This window comes from Crotalus tigris, unplaced genomic scaffold (genome assembly GCF_016545835.1).
Source record: "Crotalus tigris isolate CLP2741 ecotype Arizona unplaced genomic scaffold, ASM1654583v1 scf7180000019068.10715455, whole genome shotgun sequence".
In the NCBI taxonomy this organism is placed as follows: domain Eukaryota; kingdom Metazoa; phylum Chordata; class Lepidosauria; order Squamata; family Viperidae; genus Crotalus; species Crotalus tigris.
In genome coordinates this window covers 9,728,688-9,746,347 of record NW_024097358.1, presented here as the reverse complement: position 1 = coordinate 9,746,347, position 17,660 = coordinate 9,728,688, and the positions used below count along the sequence as shown (strand labels likewise).

Below are 17,660 nucleotides of genomic sequence, written 5' to 3'. Positions count from 1 at the left end.
CATGTCCTTTGATGAGAGATCTGCTCTGTTATTAGAATGAATGCTGGAGCCACAATTCCTCCAAGCCCCATGCTGCTTTCCGATGCTCTGAAGTGACATGGATGTGCAAGTGCAGGATAACCATGGGAGGACCAAGAAATAGATTAAAGGGAATAGCAGGCTGGATGTAATGAGAGCCAAGGGGAAGTATAAAAACAGGAGAGAAAAAAGAAGGGAGGCTAGCACATATGTAGAAATGGAAAACATGTTAGAAAGAAATCAGAGGAATGGGATGTGAAAACTGCTTTCCTTTGCCAAGTTCTCTTGATGCAAAGCCTGAGATAATCCATTTCTCTCTCAATATCTTCAGGGATTTAGAATTGATTTGGGAAAGATATAAGTTCAGGTAGTTCTCAACATATGATCATAATGCAGCCTGTCCAACACGATCTTATGTCGTAACAGTTGAAAAATGAGTTGATGACATGACTGATCTGATTTTACAATTTTTTTTGTGGTGGTTGTTAAACAGACAGTACAGTCATTAAACAAATGCCACAATGGTTAAGCAAACCAATAGTTCACCATGGGGACGGTTTTGCCAAAAACTGGATGTAAGTGCCAGTTTTCGGCAAAGCTGTTGTAAAAGTCACGCTGTGTTGCCAAGCCCCCAAAGTTTGGTCACATGACCTCAGAGGGGCCCAACTATCAGAACTTTGAAGCTAGGTTATAAATTCCTTTTTTCGGGTCACTTGTGACTTCAAACAGTCTTTAAGCTGTTTTGATAATTGATAACCTGTATTGATAATTGCTTAAAATGAGTTATTACTACATTTCTGAGTGCAGTTGCTTACTTCTAAATGGCTATAGACCTGATTATATATTCCATCTATATATTCTTGCCAAATGTTTTCTCTTGTTTTAAACTTTTTCTTTTTCCTTCTCTTTTTCCTTCTCTAAGGCAAAATTCTAATTATTGGAGGAAGCATTGCTAATTTTACCAATGTAGCTGCCACTTTTAAGGTAAAAAAAAGATGCTGACATAGAGCCTGTTAATGGCCATTTGGATGTATGGTTTGGGAAGATGCATTCACCTTTGGAGTTTCTGTCAGCCCTGAACTGAAGACAGAAGCAAGTCTAATTTTGGGGAACTTGGACAGTTTTTGGGCCAAAACACAAGAAATGGAACCATGCTATTTGACATTCAGCGTAGTACTAATATTGATATCCACATCTTCACTTTTGTGTTTGGTTCTTTTATCTTCCTTATCCTGGGTTGCCCCCATGAATGCATAGGAACTGATAGTTGAACCTACATAGAGCCGAAAAGCAAGTGCAGTTTAAATTCTATTATAATAATGAGGAAACTGGTGACAAGTCATAACAAAATAAAGACATATATCGTAATTATAAATGAATCAAACTTTACAAATTTTTTTGCTCTTATGCTGTTTAATTGACTTCCTTAATTCTACATTCTCCTTTTGGTAAATAAGTCATAAATATGTTCAGTTCAAATACATTTTCTTGGCACAAAACAAATGAGTTGTTCTAGACCAGACCATACCTTTTAACTGGAAGATAATAGAATTAAGAATTAAAAATAAAGAATTAAAATTGAAAGAATTATGTAACAGTAGACTAGTAGAGCTAACATAACTGGCAAATTACATATCAGGATTAGCATTGATATATAACAAAGTCAATCAAGGGAGAAAAGTAATAGGGAGAAAGTAATAGTATAATATCAGATCAAATCAAAATAGAAATGTTTTAACAGAAAGCAATACCAGTTTTTCCTTAATATGATATCCATTTGTTAGGTTTATTTCTAACAAATTCCAGTGAGTTCCTTATTCTTTCATAGTCAAATGAGATTGCTATAAAGTGCAATTCATGATGTTAATTGGAGAAGGAGAAGAAGAATAAAAACAAGACCTAGTTTGGTCTAGTAGTGGTTAAGGCACCAGACTAGAAACCAGGAGACTGTGAGTTCTAGTCCTGCCTTAAGCCAGCTGTGCGACTTTGAATTAGTCATTGTCTCAGCCCAACCCACTTCTCAGGGTTAAAGCAATTATTATGATGAAAGATGGAGCCCACCCAGGAAATAATTTTACATTGCCAACTGGAAGGTCATGAAGTTTAAATAGTGAGATGGATATTAAACACCAACATGACAAAATGTACTTCCAGACAAATCTTTCATCTAAACTAGGAAAACAATTAAGGTACTAAAGTATTAAATGATATCATTTTCCAGCTCAGAAGGACAGGTACTACAGTTCCTCCCAAGTCCATTCAGCCAGCGTGGGCTGGCACTGGGAACCAGGTGCTGGTCTACTCTCAGTCACAGAAATCCTCTAAATGACCTTGGTCTAGTCATTCCTTTTCAGCCCAGCCTGCTTTACATTATGGTTGCCTTGGAGAAAAACAGGAGAGAATGTTATTTATGTTGCCTTAAACTTCTGTACAAAAGATATAAATTAAATACAAATCTAATAAACAAGATGGTGTCAAGTGCCTAGGAAATGAGAAAGAGTGTTTTAGATGTTGAGTGCTACAGAAATGTAATTAAAGGAATACATTTTTTAAATTACTTATTTTAATAGTACCTAGGTATGTTCCCTCTTGACTTACTTATAAAACTAATAAAGGCAGGATAAAAAAATATAATCTAAATCTAAAAATATTGATGTAAAATGCTTGTCTATATCTTCAAGTCCAAGGCATTGTCCAACTTCAAAGCAATGTTTCAATATATTGAACATCTGTGATTTACCAACTATAAATAAATCTCTCTTGTTAATTTGTTCACATCTGTTTTTTTTTTTTTAATTTTGCAAAGTTAGGGAGAAAACCCAATTTAGATTTTTGAAAGCCAACTATATAGCTGCTCAAAGCATAACTTCCTGATCCAAATATAGATTTCAGCAAATTCACTAAATTCAGTCTTTGACAAGTGTTATTCTTCAGAAAGCCTTATTCCCTTACACAATGTTAAGATGAGAGGCTTGAATTTATATTCACTATCTGGCATTTTAGGCATCAGTGTTGCTTTAGGTAATAATAAATATGCAGGCATTAACTTCTCTGCATTATCAATTAAAATATATAATTAAGGAAATACAAAAATGATTTGTTTGGAAATTAACTTTTCTAATGTGGTGCTCTGGTTCTTTCAATCCCAGACAACAAAACAGCAAATGCTATAATTCCCTACCAAATATTGCTCTGTGAAATTGCTGAGTTGTTTTTTGATGTTAGAGTATCTATATGTATGATTTTTTAAAAAACAAAATTTTTACAGGGTATTGTTAGGGCCATTAGAGATTATCAAGGCCCTCTCAAGGAGCATGAAGTCAGGATTTTCGTGAGGAGAGGTGGCCCCAATTACCAGGAAGGCTTGCGTGTCATGGGGGAAGTAGGTAAGGATGCCCAGTGATTGTTTGAATTTATAGTGGGCCCCCATTCCCCTCCAGAAAGGCTGAGGTAATAGCTGAAATAAAAATTTGTGCCTCTTTCTCATATGTTAGCCAAAATGAGGAATAACAGCTCTTAACTTTCTTTCCCAAATGACTAGAGCATTGCAAAGTCTCTTTCAGACTGGAGTGGAAAGAGCAATAATAATGTTATTCCTGTTGGTTCCTGTGTGACTAAGCTAGCAGCTCCTCTAGTATTTGCTCAGTTCAGAAATAGGACTATTTAAAAATCAGTTGTTGCTAGGGCATTAACTGGTTGGCTCCCTTTTATTCATGCTTCAGTGAACTGAATGTTTTGCATGCACCTGGATTTGAATCTGAATTTCAGCCATGTTAATTAGGCAGACTGCAGGGAGACAGCTCTGACCAAATCACCCAAGGAACCTTGGACAGTTTTGAAAACAATGTGCAAACACTGAATATATTTAACTAAGCAAGTGGGCTATATATAAAAAATGGCTTGGAGGGCACTTCCATTACTGCCATCTGGGTTACTGAAGCTTTTAATTGCTAGTCTGTTTAAATTGCCACTTTCATCCTTGCAACTTCATTAATCAGTAGAATTTACTGGTTATTTTGTACATTTGCACTTTTTCCTCACTAACTTTCCAGGATAAACCTTAATATAGGCTGATCCACTTCTGTTCTCTTTGCACTTAGGAAAAACTACTGGCATTCCCATCCATGTCTTTGGTACAGAGACTCACATGACTGCCATTGTTGGTATGGCACTGGGGCACCGGCCCATTCCAAACCAGCCACCTACTGCTGCCCACACTGCAAACTTCCTCCTTAATGCCAGTGGCAGCTCCTCAGTAAGTGTCTTCTTTGGCCTCCTGTGCTGATGTGAAGAGGCCTACCTTCCTGCTTGCAGTCTTATTCAGTCTGGGCCTGGATTCTAGGAAATAGAGTTCGGTTTAAATCAGTGGTTCTCAACCTTTTTAATGCCACGACACCCAACCGGTCGTAAGTCGAGGACTTTCCCTGCCCGGGAGCGCTGCGCATGCGTGGTGCTGCCCCCTGTGCCGGCTGAGGTGTAGCTGGCAAGTGGCAGAGACGGCGCAGGCCAACCACCGGCTGGGCCACCAGGTGGCCCAGCCCAAGGGAGGTAAGGCACCTGCCAGGCCCCACGCGCGCCAGCAACCCTCCCTGTACCCGCCGGCCTCCCACCTCCCACTCCTGGCCCTCTTTTACTTACATTTTTAGTAGTTGCTCAGCAGGGAGGGGTGGAAACTTCCAGACAGCTCGCCTTCGCTGCAGACAACCTGCGGCACCGTTTGCAGAATGGGACTTTTAGCGGGCTCAGCAGGGCAGAGACAGCCTGGACAATTCCTATTGGCTTTTGAAAGCCAATAGAATTAGACTTTATTCAAGAATTAGACTCTATTGTATTTCAAAAGCCAATAGAATAAAAGGGAGTAGCACAGCTAAGGAAAAGGGGGAAAAAATAGCGGACTGCGTTGTTTGGCGACCCCTGTGAAATGGTCGTTCGACCCCAAATGGGGTCCCGACCCACAGGTTGAGAACCACTGGTTTAAATAATGGGAGGACATTATGACCTTTAGGAACGTTGGTGCTCTACATGCAGTGAGGTGTTGCATTCCCATTGTTTGCAGAAACTCAGTAGATCAAATAGATTGTCAAAATGTGTAGGAGACAGTGCTGTGATCCTTCTTCCTAAACTTTTTAAATTGCTCTCCAGAACTTTTACCTGCTTTGTAGAATACCAACCAACCCATCCTTACAGCATCCATCTCTGCTAATCCTGTTTGTTTGTTTTTTACTCCTCTTCAGACCCCAGCACCAAGCAGAACTGCATCATTTTCTGAAGGCAAATCTGATGAATTGGCTCCAGCTAAGAAAGCCAAGCACACAGTACCTTCTGGTAAGCTCATGGCCTTTTTTTCTTTGAGTGCTGTTGCAGGGACACCTTGCCATTCCTCTGCATTCCTTTTGGGTTTATTCCCAGAACATTTTTGGCCTCGGTTCCTAATGTTCTCTCTGGCGCTCATCAAGCCCTTCATGTGGATTTTGGGCAGCTAATGAGAGATATGAAAAGGAGGCCAAATAGATTAGCATTAGGGAATATCCTAACATATAAAAGAATCTACAGTTTCCAATTATAAAATATTAGTATATGTCAGCAAAATGTGTAGGCTTTAAAAATAAAAGTAATAATAAAGAAGAAATTAAAAATTGTTTTTTAAAAAATTGACAATTGAGAAAATGCTTTGAAGGGTTTGTGATGCTACGAAAATCCTTGCACCTGTAAATTCCTTTGTTCTTCATTAACTTATTTTTTTTGTGGAAAAATTGCCAGAATGCAGGAAAACTAGCATCCTAAAATGTGTATATCCTTGGAAAGACAAAAATGTACTGTTTTCAAAGAATATTTTGTCTATCAAGGAATTCTACCCATCTGCTATGAGATCTCTGCATTTTGCTAATAATTTGGATTGGGCTTTTTTGTTTGTTCTGCAAATGTTCTTCATTTGCCTTATAGTCTAACTTTAGCAGTGAGACATAAGATTATGGTTTTGAAAACAATGAATTTGGGGTGGGTGCGAATGAAAGCTCTCTAAATTCCTCCATGCCTCCCCACTTGCCTAGAAGCACATCATACAAGTATGCATAAGCTTTGTATAGGTAGTCCTCTACTTAACGACCACAATTGAGCCCAAAATTTATGTTGCTAAGTGAAACATTTGTTGATGAATTTTGCCCCATTTAACGACTTTTCTTGCCACTGTTGTTCAGTGAATCATTGCAGCTGTTAAATTAGTGACAGTTGTTAAGTGAACCTGGCTTCCCCATTGACTCTGCTTGTCAGAAGGTTGCAAAATTTGATCACCTGACCCCTGGGGACATTGGCAACCGTCATAAATATGAACCAGTTTCCAAGCATCTGAATTTTGATCACATGACCATGGGGATGCTGCAGCAGTTATAAGTGTGAAAAATAGCCATATCACTTTTTTCAGTGTCATTGTAACTTTGAACAGTCACTAAATGAACTGTTGTAAATCGAGGACTACCTATGTAGAGCTGCATTCATAAGAACTGCTATTGCATGTATCAGGATATGTAGGTTCAGGCAGGATTTACCATTTCCATGGCTATTCCAGTAGGTCCTCAATGCTGATCCTGTGCTTTTGGAAGGAATGGTTCTCTCTTAATCTTTCTATGGGTCTCTATTACTGACCCTTTGAGGTGGTATTACAAAATAAGTGCCAGTGGTGGTTGGTTTTTTTTTTTTTTTTTAAGTCATAATGAAACAAGCTTTCCCTTTTGAGTCATTATAGTACACAATCAGTGTTTCCATTGAATAACCTTTTCCCTTCCCCTTTCTCCAGTGAGATTCCAGAGAGCTGTAAGTTTGGGAAATGCATTGTTTGAAAGCCACTACACTAACTCCAAAATAAATCTGCTCAAACTCTCCCTAAACATAATGTGAGCCAAAGCCCAGGAACAATTGTCGAATTTCTTGCAAAACTGATTCTCTCTTTAACAGATACAACCCCATCTCCAAGACCTGTTCAAGGTAGGACTACCAACCACTACCTTAGCGTGTCCAGCCTCGCTATCAGCTGCTTCTGCAGTTCTATTTAAGGGGTTTTCTGTGTGTTTGGGTTTTTGGTTAGCTTGTATTATTTCTGCTGTTTATATTCTCCTTGCAAAATTCTGCAGTAAGCCTTGGTTATTTTCTATCCTTTTTTTTCCCTAGGAATAGGGCTTTTGAAGGCACTTTCCCTCTCCCCCATTTCCCATTTTTATGTTTAAATTTATGAAGGACCTAACACAGCTTCTTAACACCAATTGCTACTAAATCTTATTGAATCTCTCTTCTGCTTCCAGAGTGACACTTTTTCACAGTGGGATCTCTTAATTTTAGTGGGGGCCTTTTCTACCTGCCAATTGGCTAGTTCTGTCAGAAAGGCTACTCCTGCAATGCCTCCTATTATTTTAAACCTACCGGTATTATTATTTAAACGAACCCAAACTCACTGCAGCAACCCAGAACATCAGAAAAAGAAAATGGAGCATCTATACAACACATTCCAACAAAATGGATACCCACACAACTTCATCATAATGTCCCTGACCGCTCAACCCAATACAGCACAACCAACACAAAGCCTAAAAAGAATTACACTGCCATACATCAAGAATATCTCAGAAATCAGCATATACATAAGCCAACTAAAACCCTTCAAAACATCCTAAGTAAACCCAAAGACCCAGCAACCCCAGAAGAAAAAACAGGAGTCATCAACAACATACAGTGTAAGAACTGCAACAACCACTATGTAGGACAAACAGGCAGAAGACTGGCAGAACACATCCATGAACACCAACTGGCAGTCAAAAGGCATGACAAAAATTCTTTAATTTCACAGCATAGAGACAGATTTAACCATAGTTTCAGTTGGGAAAATGTGACAATCCTAGACCAGGCTAAATCCAAAAATGCCAGGGAATTTCTAGAAGCCTGACAAATCAGCCATCAATAGATACATAGACATTAACAACATCTATCGATTATGCAAAAGAGACAACCAGCCCAAAAGAGAAAAAGACTCCAGCACCTCCCCACCAATAATCAGCACTCAGATCAGCATAGATTAACTCCAAGGTCATCTTCAGACCAACAATCAAGTAAGCAATTGTAAGGACCCACCCCACTTTGCATCTTAAGAAGACAGAACTCTTGGAATAGTTCTTCCAACAGGAATCCTTTATTAAGAGAAAATGGTTGCAGGCATGCTAGACAGGACTTGGGGTCCAAGCTCTCCCATTCAAGGTTTTAAGGGGTTCCCCAGTAGTCCCACCCAATCAACCCCCCTTCCAGTGATGGTTTCAAGTATCACAATTCCACCTCCTTTCTTCTTTCTTCCGTCTGGATGGAGACTTCAGATACTACATGAAAGGCAATTACCCTTCTTTGATATGTTAACGCTTAGAGGTTACAATAAACACACATTCAGCTCTTTGAAGTGTAAAGAAGGAAGTGAGGGCCATAAAGCCCCTTTGCTCTCCCCCTTCTCTCCCTCTTATGGCAGAATCCAGAGAAGGCAGAATTGGGAGTTTCTATATTTGATAATTTAAAGATGAAATATAATTGGATTCTGACATCCGGCCCCTCTTAACAATAAGAGAGATCCACCTGAAAGAAAACGCAAGTAAAAATTTTAGTTAGGCTTGTTAGGATACTCTGTGTGAAACTTCTTCAATAGCTTCGGGGCTCTGACATGACGTTTATGGACCCACTCATTTTGTGAGGGAGGGAGGTGTTTCCAGGCAACTAGGTACTGAGTTGCTCCATGATATCTCCTAGAGTCAAGGACTTCCTTTATTTCGAAGTGTTGTTCACCCTCCACCATGATTGGAGGTGGTGGGGGGGGGATTTTTGGCCGTAGAGGTGACTGATGCTCTCTTTTCAGCAAGCTGCAATGAAAAATTGGGTGTATTTGCCTGAGATTTTTGGGTAACTCTAATTCTACTGTTACTGGATTTATGATTCTTTTAATTGGAAAAGGTCCTATGTATTTTGGTCCAAGTTTTTTACAGGGCTGTAGGGACTTTAGGTATTTTGTAGATAAGTACACCATCTCTCCTATAATGAATGGTGTAGGCTCAACCCTTTTTTTATCGGCTTGTGTTTTGTAAGCCTGCCTAGCTTCATCTAGTGCTTTTCTGACTATTGGCCAGGTGTTTTGTAATTTTTCCATCCATTCTTTCAGCGAGGGGATCGTTGGTTCGTTTGGGGTTAATTCTGGCATGGGGTTGAAACTTTGACCGGTGGCTATTTGAAAAGGAGTGTAACCTGTGCTGGAGTGGACTGCATTATTGTAGGCAACTTCTGCAAAGGGGAGTAAGTCCGCCCACTCGGTCTGCTGGAAACTAAGAAAACATCTTAAATATTGCTTAAGTACTGAGTTCATTTTTTCAGCCCCCCCATTTCCTTGAGGGTGGTGGCTAGATGTCAGTCCCTGAGTGGTTCCTAAGAGGGATAAAAATTCCTTCCAAAATGCAGACGTAAATTGCACCCCCCTGTCAGAGATGATGCGTTGGGGTGCCCCATGCAATCTGTAAATGTGTTGGATGAAAAGTTTTGCTAAGGCTTTTGCAGTGGGAATCTTTTGGCAAGGGATAAAGTGCACCTGTTTGGAAAACAAGTCCGTGACCGTCCAGACCACAGTATTCCCATTGCTTTCTGGCAATTCCACTATAAAATCCATGGCTATTTCTCTCCAGGGGGCTGAGGGACTTGCCACTGTTTGCAATAGTCCTGGCACTTTCCCTTGCAACCTCTTTGCCGTGGCACATTTTGGACAACTGGCTATATAACTTTCAATGTCCTTTTTCATGGATGGCCACCAAAATTGCCGTTTAATTAAATGTAAAGTTTTTACAAATCCAAAATGCCCTGCTGATTTTGTGTCATGGCAAAGGTGCATGAAAGTTACTCTTTGAGTTGTTGGTATATATAACTTTTCCCCTATCCAAGGCAACCCGTCTTTCATTGTGCACACATTTTTGTTTTTCTGGAACCAATCATCTGTTTCCAAACTTTTTCTGAATTCAATTCCAGTTTGGCTGTCCAGTTGTGGTTTTAATTTGGCTTGGGTTCTTGTGGTTACTGGTGCTGCCAGTTGTGACTCTGCCATTATTGGTCTAGAGTCTGTGGTTCGTGCGCTGTTATATTGGGGCATGCGAGATAGTGCATCTGCCAGGAAGTTCTTTCTTCCTGGTAAATGTTTGAGCTTAAATTGGAATTGGTGAAAATGCTGGGACCAGCGGGCTTGTTTGGGATTGAGTTTCCTGGAAGTTTTCAGGGCTTCCAAATTTTTGTGATCAGTCCACACCTGGAAGGGGATTTTGTTGCCTTCCAGGAACTGTCGCCATGTGAGTAATGCCCAACGTATCCCATAAGCCTCCTTCTCCCATACGGGCCAGCGCTGTTCTGTTTCCGTGAGTTTCTTGGATGTATATGCACAGGGTTGCAATACTGCATCATCATTTTCTTGTAATAGCACAGCCCCCACTGCCACATCACTTGCATCTGCCTGTATTATGAAGGGTTTGTCCATGTCTGGGTGCCTTAGTACTGGTTCGGCAGAAAAAAGTCTCTTTAGTCTCTCAAACGCTGCTTGGCACTCCATTGTCCATGTTAGTGGCTGGCTAGGTTTTACTGAGGATGTTCCCTTCGTTTTTAGTAAGTTAGTGAGGGGCAAGGCTATCTGTGCAAATGAGGGGATGAATTGGCGGTAAAAATTTGCAAAGCCCAGGAAACTTTGTAGTTGCTTTCTTGTGCGGGGTGGTGCCCATTCTAATACTGCTCTGACCTTCTCTGGGTCCATTTCAATGCCCTGTGGGGATATGCGATAGCCTAGGTAGTCTATCCTTTCCTGGTGGAATTCGCATTTTGAGAGTTTGGCATATAGGTGAGCGGCTCGCAGCTTCTTTAAAACCGCTCTGACAAGTTTGACGTGTTCTTCTTTTGTTTCGGTAAAGATAAGAATGTCGTCCAAGTAAACAAGGACCCCCTTAAACAGGTGCTCCCTTAGAACGTCATTGATTATTGCATAAAGACTGCAGGGCCCCCTTGTAATCCAAATGGCAAGACTTTGAATTGATAGCACCCCATGGGGCAGTTAAATGCAGTCTTCCATTCGTCCCCTTCCTTGATTCTCACTCGATAGTAAGCTTCCCTTAAGTCTAGTTTAGAAAAAATTTTCCCTTTCGATAGGTGTGACAGCATGTCTTTCATGAGGGGCAGCGGGTATAGGTTGCTTTCACTGATTGTATTCAGGGCCCTATAATCCACGCATAAACGTAAAGAGCCATCCTTCTTCTCTCTAAAAAGGACCGGGGCAGCCACTTTAGGCTTGGCTGGCTCAATGAAACCTCTCTCCAGGTTTTTTTTTATAAATCTTTCCATTTCCTCCTTCTCCTTTGGGCTCATGGAGTATAATCTGGGCTTCGGGAGTTTTGCCCCAGGCTTGAATTCAATGGTACAGTCTGTGGGTCGGTGGGGGGGAAGCTCATTCGCCCTCTCCTCACTGAAGACTTCAGCAAGGTCCCTATATTCCTCTGGTATTTCTGTTAATCTTTTTTCCTCTCCTATGGATGCTTTTTCTATTCTTGATTCTGGTAGCCTCCCTTGGGGTTTTAAGTCCATAGGGTCCCCCTTCGGGAATTTGATTTCTGTCGTCCTCCAATTTACCCAGGGGTTCCATTTTTTCAACCATTCCATCCCTAGAATCATTGGGCATTCCATACCTGGGGTCACCACAAACGTTAAGTCCTCTTCATGGTTGCCCAGGGAGAGATGTATTGGCAAAGTGGCTAGGGTAGCTGGCACCCCCCCTGCTATGGATCCATCTAGCTGGCCAAATGAGATTGGTTGTTCCAGTCTCCTGGATGGGATGCCCAGATTCCCCACTAGTGTTGGGCTAATGAGGCAGCGGGTACAGCCAGAGTCTATTAAGGCTTTCACCTTCACAGCTTCGGGCATGGGGGGGATTAATATAGTCACTGTTTTGAAGATGGGTGTGATGCATCCACTTACCAGGGGTTCGCCCTCCGAGCTGTCATCTGAGGCATCCACCGGCCCTGTGGTGTAGGCTGGAGTCCTTTCCCCTTGGTGAGCAGAGGTGGGGGTTTCTGCAATTTCCATCATTCTCATGGCCGTTTCTTTTGGCTTAGCTGAATACTTTCCGGGTTTGTTGATTGGGGATCTGTCTGGGTTGTGCTGGGGGGCCTTTGAGCGGCATTCTACAGCTCGATGCCCTTCTCTTCCGCACTTGAAACATCCCATTTGCTTCTTGGCTGTATCCGATGATTTCACCGGTTGGTGTGTCAGCTCAGGCGGGGGGCGGCTCCATTGTTTTCCTCGGCGGTGCCTCTTCAATATGTCGATCTCTGCTTCCTCTGCCAAGACGTACCATTCCTCAAGTCGATGTGGGTCCCCTCGGGGCAGGCAAGCATCATATAGATCATAGTTTAGTCCGTCTTTGAAATGGCCAAGGAGGATGTCTTCTGGCCAATTCAGTTTGCTGGCAATGGCCCGGAATTCTTGGGTATACTCAGCCACTGGGCGTTTGCCCTGCCTCATCGTTGTTATTCTTTCACGGGCTTTGCGATCAGCCAGGGGGTCTTCAAATCGTCTTCTCAAAGAGGACATGAAACGGTTGAAGTTACTGAGTTCTGGGGCATTGGAGTCATGCAAGTTCACTACCCAATCCGCAGCTGGTCCATCCAGGGCAGATTGCACGATCCGGATGCGGGCTTTGTCGCTGGGAATATCCTGCCCATATTCCTCCATGTAGCTGAGGACTTGGGTTAGGAAAAACCCCAAGCGTGTTGGCTCCCCTTTGAATTTCACTTCCAACGGTGGACGTCTTGGAATGGATCGGTGCCTCTGTTGTGGGTGGTAGTGCCTTCCGTCCAGATTGCCATCTGTGGTCCGGTAGGGGGTGGGAGCTCCTGGATCAGTAGATGTCCCTGGGGTTGCAGGTTCCATGTCCCCCTCGGTGTCTCTCCCTTTGCGGCTCCAGGAACTGGGGCGGCCGTAGGGTTCAGTATTCTCCTCTCCTAGGGAGCTGAGAGTTCTCTTCATCAGGTCAATAGCTTTCTCTAGGATCCAGTCTGAGTACGGTGCCCAGCTTCCTCCCTTTTCACTTGCGTGCAGGGATTTCTCCATCTCCTGCTTCCATTCTGGTTGCTTGGTCCCCCTTCTCAGGGTCACCTTTCTTGATTCCTTTCCCCACTCACTTTTCTTTCCAACGCCCATCGACCAGCGAGGCTTGTGGTCCTGTGTCTCCACCACTTCTTCTCCTGAGGAATCTGGCCTCTCGGATCCCAACATCTGGCAAGGTTCCAACTGGGTCAGCGGCTCTCTTTCCAGGGAGTTTTCCCCCTCTCTTGCTCCATTGTCTGACATGGTAAATTTTTGCAAAATCCCCCGGCAAGGGTCTTCCTTCCAGGTGGATTAATTTTGCAAGTCCTGTCTAATGTAAGGACCCACCCCACTTTGCATCTTAAGAAGACAGAACTCTTGGAATAATTCTTCCAACAGGAATCCTTTATTAAGAGAAAATGGTTGCAGGCATGCTAGACAGGACTTGGGGTCCAAGCTCTCCCATTCAAGGTTTTAAGGGGTTCCCCAGTAGTCCCACCCAATCAACCCCCCTTCCAGTGATAGTTTCAAGTATCACAATTCCACCTCCTTTCTTCTTTCTTCCGTCTGGATGGAGACTTCAGATACTACATGAAAGGCAATTACCCTTCTTTGATATGTTAACGCTTAGAGGTTACAATAAACACACATTCAGCTCTTTGAAGTGTAAAGAAGGAAGTGAGGGCCATAAAGCCCCTTTGCTCTCCCCCTTCTCTCCCTCTTATGGCAGAATCCAGAGAAGGCAGAATTGGGAGTTTCTATATTTGATAATTTAAAGATGAAATATAATTGGATTCTGACATCAATACTCCAATCAAGAAATATCCATTAGTAAACACCCCAACCAAAGAATCCCTAAGACCGCCCCCACCTACCCAGACAGGCAAGACCCCAGAATATAAACAGACAGCAAACAGCACTCCTTACTAGCACTGATGATGTTACCTAGTTAGGGTAATGAAATGTCTGCAAGAAAACAAGCAAACTCAGAGAGTACCAAGGAACCCTCATTTCAACTCTGAGCTACAAATATTCTCAATTGGTATTTTAAACCTGCCCTTTTAAAATAATTTTATTTAAGAATTCCAATACAATAAATGTAAAGGAAATGAAATAAAATAGAAAAAAAAGAAAAATGAAAAAACATAGAATTATTACTTCCACTCTGCCTTTTGACTCTCAGTACTCTCAAATACAGACAGATGGGCTGACAGACATACAGACATTAAACTACATCCCTATTCACTCCCATTCTCCCATGAGCAGGAGAATAGCCTGAGTCCCAAACTTTTCTCTTTTGTTGCCTTTTTTCTTTTACCTTTTAATTATAAGGCAGCCAAAGTTGGGAGCTGAACGGCCTATAAATTATAACAACAAAGTTGGTAATAGTCCAGCATGTCTTAAGTGGTCTACACACTAAACAAGGAACTATCTAGTTGTGTGGACCAATTCTTGGCAATGGAATTACTGGCTGGAGAGTATTTAGAGTTGAAGTCCTAGTATCTGGAAGATAACTAAACCAGATATGCCAAACTAGTCCATCCCAAAGATACACCAGAAGAATACCATAGGTTTCTCAATGGAAAATACACACACAGTATGAATATAGATTTCTCCTCCTCCCTTGAGATTCACAATAGCAAACCCTAGACCAGCTTTATGAAGCAATGGAATGGTTCGTGTCAGACACGAAAGATCATGTGAAAGTCTAGTAAAACTGATTTATTGCTAATCATGCCTATGCACAGGAATCTTCTTAATTAATGGTTGAAAATAGATAATTCAAGTGAGATTGGACTTAGCTTGCATGTAGCTACATAGGAATTATAGGCTGATCCTTTTTTTAATTCCACCCCCAGATTCTGCCATTCCTTCTCCTACAGTTTAGATACTTGATTAATTCCAAGTGTATCAATCTGTTGGCACTTTGTGCATAGAAACCCTAGGCAGTAAAAGAGGATTATTCCTACTCAACAGGCAATCCTGATGAGGATTGTATCAAGCATGTAACATGTAATCCATACCTTCTTTTTCAGATTTTCTTGTAAAATTCAGGCAATCATATAGGCATTGTCTGGATTGATGGAAATTAAAAACTAATTTTCTGGAGATTATTGGGATAGAAAGAGCTTCTCCTAGTAGTTTAAGATTTTTATCTATGATAAATAATCAAATACCCATTTCAGTTCCACCCTATTTGAGTGTTTGTAGTGGATTGTGTAGTTCTAAAGGTTTTGTGCTATTCTGTGTACATGAATGTTGTTCAAGCCCTTTTTATAATGCTACTAAGCAGATGACACTAGTGTGAGTGCATTTGGTTGTGGTTTGGTAGGGGAGCATTCTTTAATAGTGAACAATTTCCTTATGCCACTGTCTCAGGTATTTGATAGTTTACTTACACATTACACACTAAAAACATCAGCTCTGTTGATTTATCACTTCCTAGAAAGGTGCTTTGATTTATAGAAACTGTCTGATATGGACTTTTTGAAGCTTACCGTATTTTCCGGTGTATAGGATGACTTGGCGTATAAGATGACCCCCCGACTTCAGTGCCAATTTCCATGCCTAGAAAGTCATCTTATACGCCGGAAACTACTGTATTCTCCAGCACTGGAGATGGATAATCCACACAGTGGGTTGAGACTGTATTCCTGGCCAATCAGATCAGTCAGCCAAAGTTGCCACGCCTGTCCTGGACCATGATTCCCCAGTCTTGACTGATCTGGCCACACAGAAAGACGTACAACTTTGGCTCCTGGGCAGGTATGGTTCCTTTCCATTGGGGGGATTTTCTTCTAGTAGCTGAAATTGCTTAGTTTAAAAGTTAATTAGAGATAATTTAATTCAATTTAATTGATTACTCAAAAATTTCCTGGCTAAATTGTAAGACTCAGGAAGTCAGATTCCCTACAGGGGAAACCACCCTCACTTAAAAGGGGGAAATCCCTAACTCCCCTCCCTAACCCAAACCCCAACCACCTTCCCACAGCCGGAGCAGCCGGCAGCCGCCTTAAACAAATGGGGAGGCTCGTGCAACCCCTCGCGTTAAAAAGAAAGAAAGAAAGAAAGACAGAAAGGCAAGCAATTAGCGAGGGGAGCGGAGGACAAAGGGGACGCATGCTGGGAGGGAGATTGATTAAGGGAAACAGCTGGCATGCGAAGGAGCAGTCTCTTTCACTCACCAGGCTGCTCAGGATTTTTAAACGAGGCGCCATTGTCTGCACAGCTGGGAGCACGCGCGGCTCTTTGTTACAACCGCACGTGGCACAGGCAGCCTTTTTAGCACAGGCGCAATAATCTCCTGCTCCTTTTAACACATGCGCAGTAGTCTCCTGGCAGCGGCGGCCATACTTTTGTCCAAACGGGATCTAAGGCTCCCTGAGAAGCCTAGGTTCAGCCGCTGGAGTGAATTAATAGGCAAGCAGTACTAGGGTACTAAAGCATCTATTATTCATTCAGAGACATTCAAATCAGACACATAGCTGCTGGTTCCAGGACTTGGTGTCTTCAATCTAAAGTAAATAAGAACCTTTCATAACTAACTGTGTTTAGTTGCCTTTGGCTCCTTCCGGACTTCGGGTCCCCCATTAGTGGCCCGTACGCTTCTGGATTTAGTGGTGGGTTCCAGGCATCCCCAGTCGCGTGCCTGTCCTTACCCACCATAGTCAAGCCGGGTTCCAGGCATTCCCATTAGCGTGCCTGTTCTTATCCGTGCACAGTGACTAACTCTGACAATTTTGCAGAGTCTGCTCCTGAGTTCCAGACGCCCCCAGTAGTGCGCCTGTCCTTACTCAAAGTTGGAGCTCTCCTACTACCTGGGTCCCCCCTATCGCGGCCCGGCGTTAGTGGAGAATGGAGGAAGCAATCATTCCCTCCAGTGGAGCCCTGCCTTCATCCTCTGGAGCACCCGCTTCAGAGGATTCGGAATCCTCTGCAGCCCCTAGAAAGGCTGCAAGGAAGTCATCAAAGAAGGCTGACAAGCAGGCAATCAGAAGACACCAAGCCCTAGAAAAAGAGTTCAACAGAGCCCAGAAAAGGGCCAGAATTGAAAATAGGCAGAATGGGGGGATAGGTCCTGATCTACCGCTGGGTCTCCCTTCATCCCCACGGGCCATTTGGTCATTAGGGAACTCATCACAGTCCCAAACAGAGGGTGGGATAGGCGAATTCTCATTGCTCTCCCGATCCCCCTCCCCACGGAGGTTACAGGAAACCCCGAGGACCATGCTAACCACAGCACCTGCAGGGTCGCAGGCAATGGTTACTCCTCCTGCATTGACGGGGGATCTGCTAGCTACCCTAATAGCACAGGCAGTGGACCGTGCATTTGAGGCCAGGGCTCAAACTTCCAAAGCCAAGCCTCTAGGACTTAGAACGAGGCATCGGGAGGAAACGGAGGACCATCAGGACCTCTCCTCCTTCTCAGACTCGTCAGTCTCCGAGGAAGCTTACCTGGACCAGCCAGGTACGTCACAAGGGATTCAAATGTCTGAGGAAGAGGAGGACACCTCACCTCA

The 17,660-nt window shown here is 42.7% G+C and overlaps 1 protein-coding gene across 2 annotated transcripts in view; it reads left to right on the top strand.

Moving 5' to 3' along the window:
• The window catches only part of ACLY (ATP citrate lyase), an 86,002-nt gene that overhangs the window by 42,983 nt on the left and 25,359 nt on the right, over nucleotides 1-17,660 (top strand). Inside the window, exons 10-14 of one of the 2 annotated variants that reach the window (XM_039358848.1) lie at nucleotides 941-1,002; nucleotides 3,287-3,404; nucleotides 4,119-4,273; nucleotides 5,253-5,343; nucleotides 6,970-6,999. In XM_039358848.1, the coding sequence (XP_039214782.1) occupies nucleotides 941-1,002; nucleotides 3,287-3,404; nucleotides 4,119-4,273; nucleotides 5,253-5,343; nucleotides 6,970-6,999 (456 nt within the window). The remainder of the gene's footprint in view (nucleotides 1-940; nucleotides 1,003-3,286; nucleotides 3,405-4,118; nucleotides 4,274-5,252; nucleotides 5,344-6,969; nucleotides 7,000-17,660) is intronic. The other variant, XM_039358849.1, reaches the window with a different exon arrangement.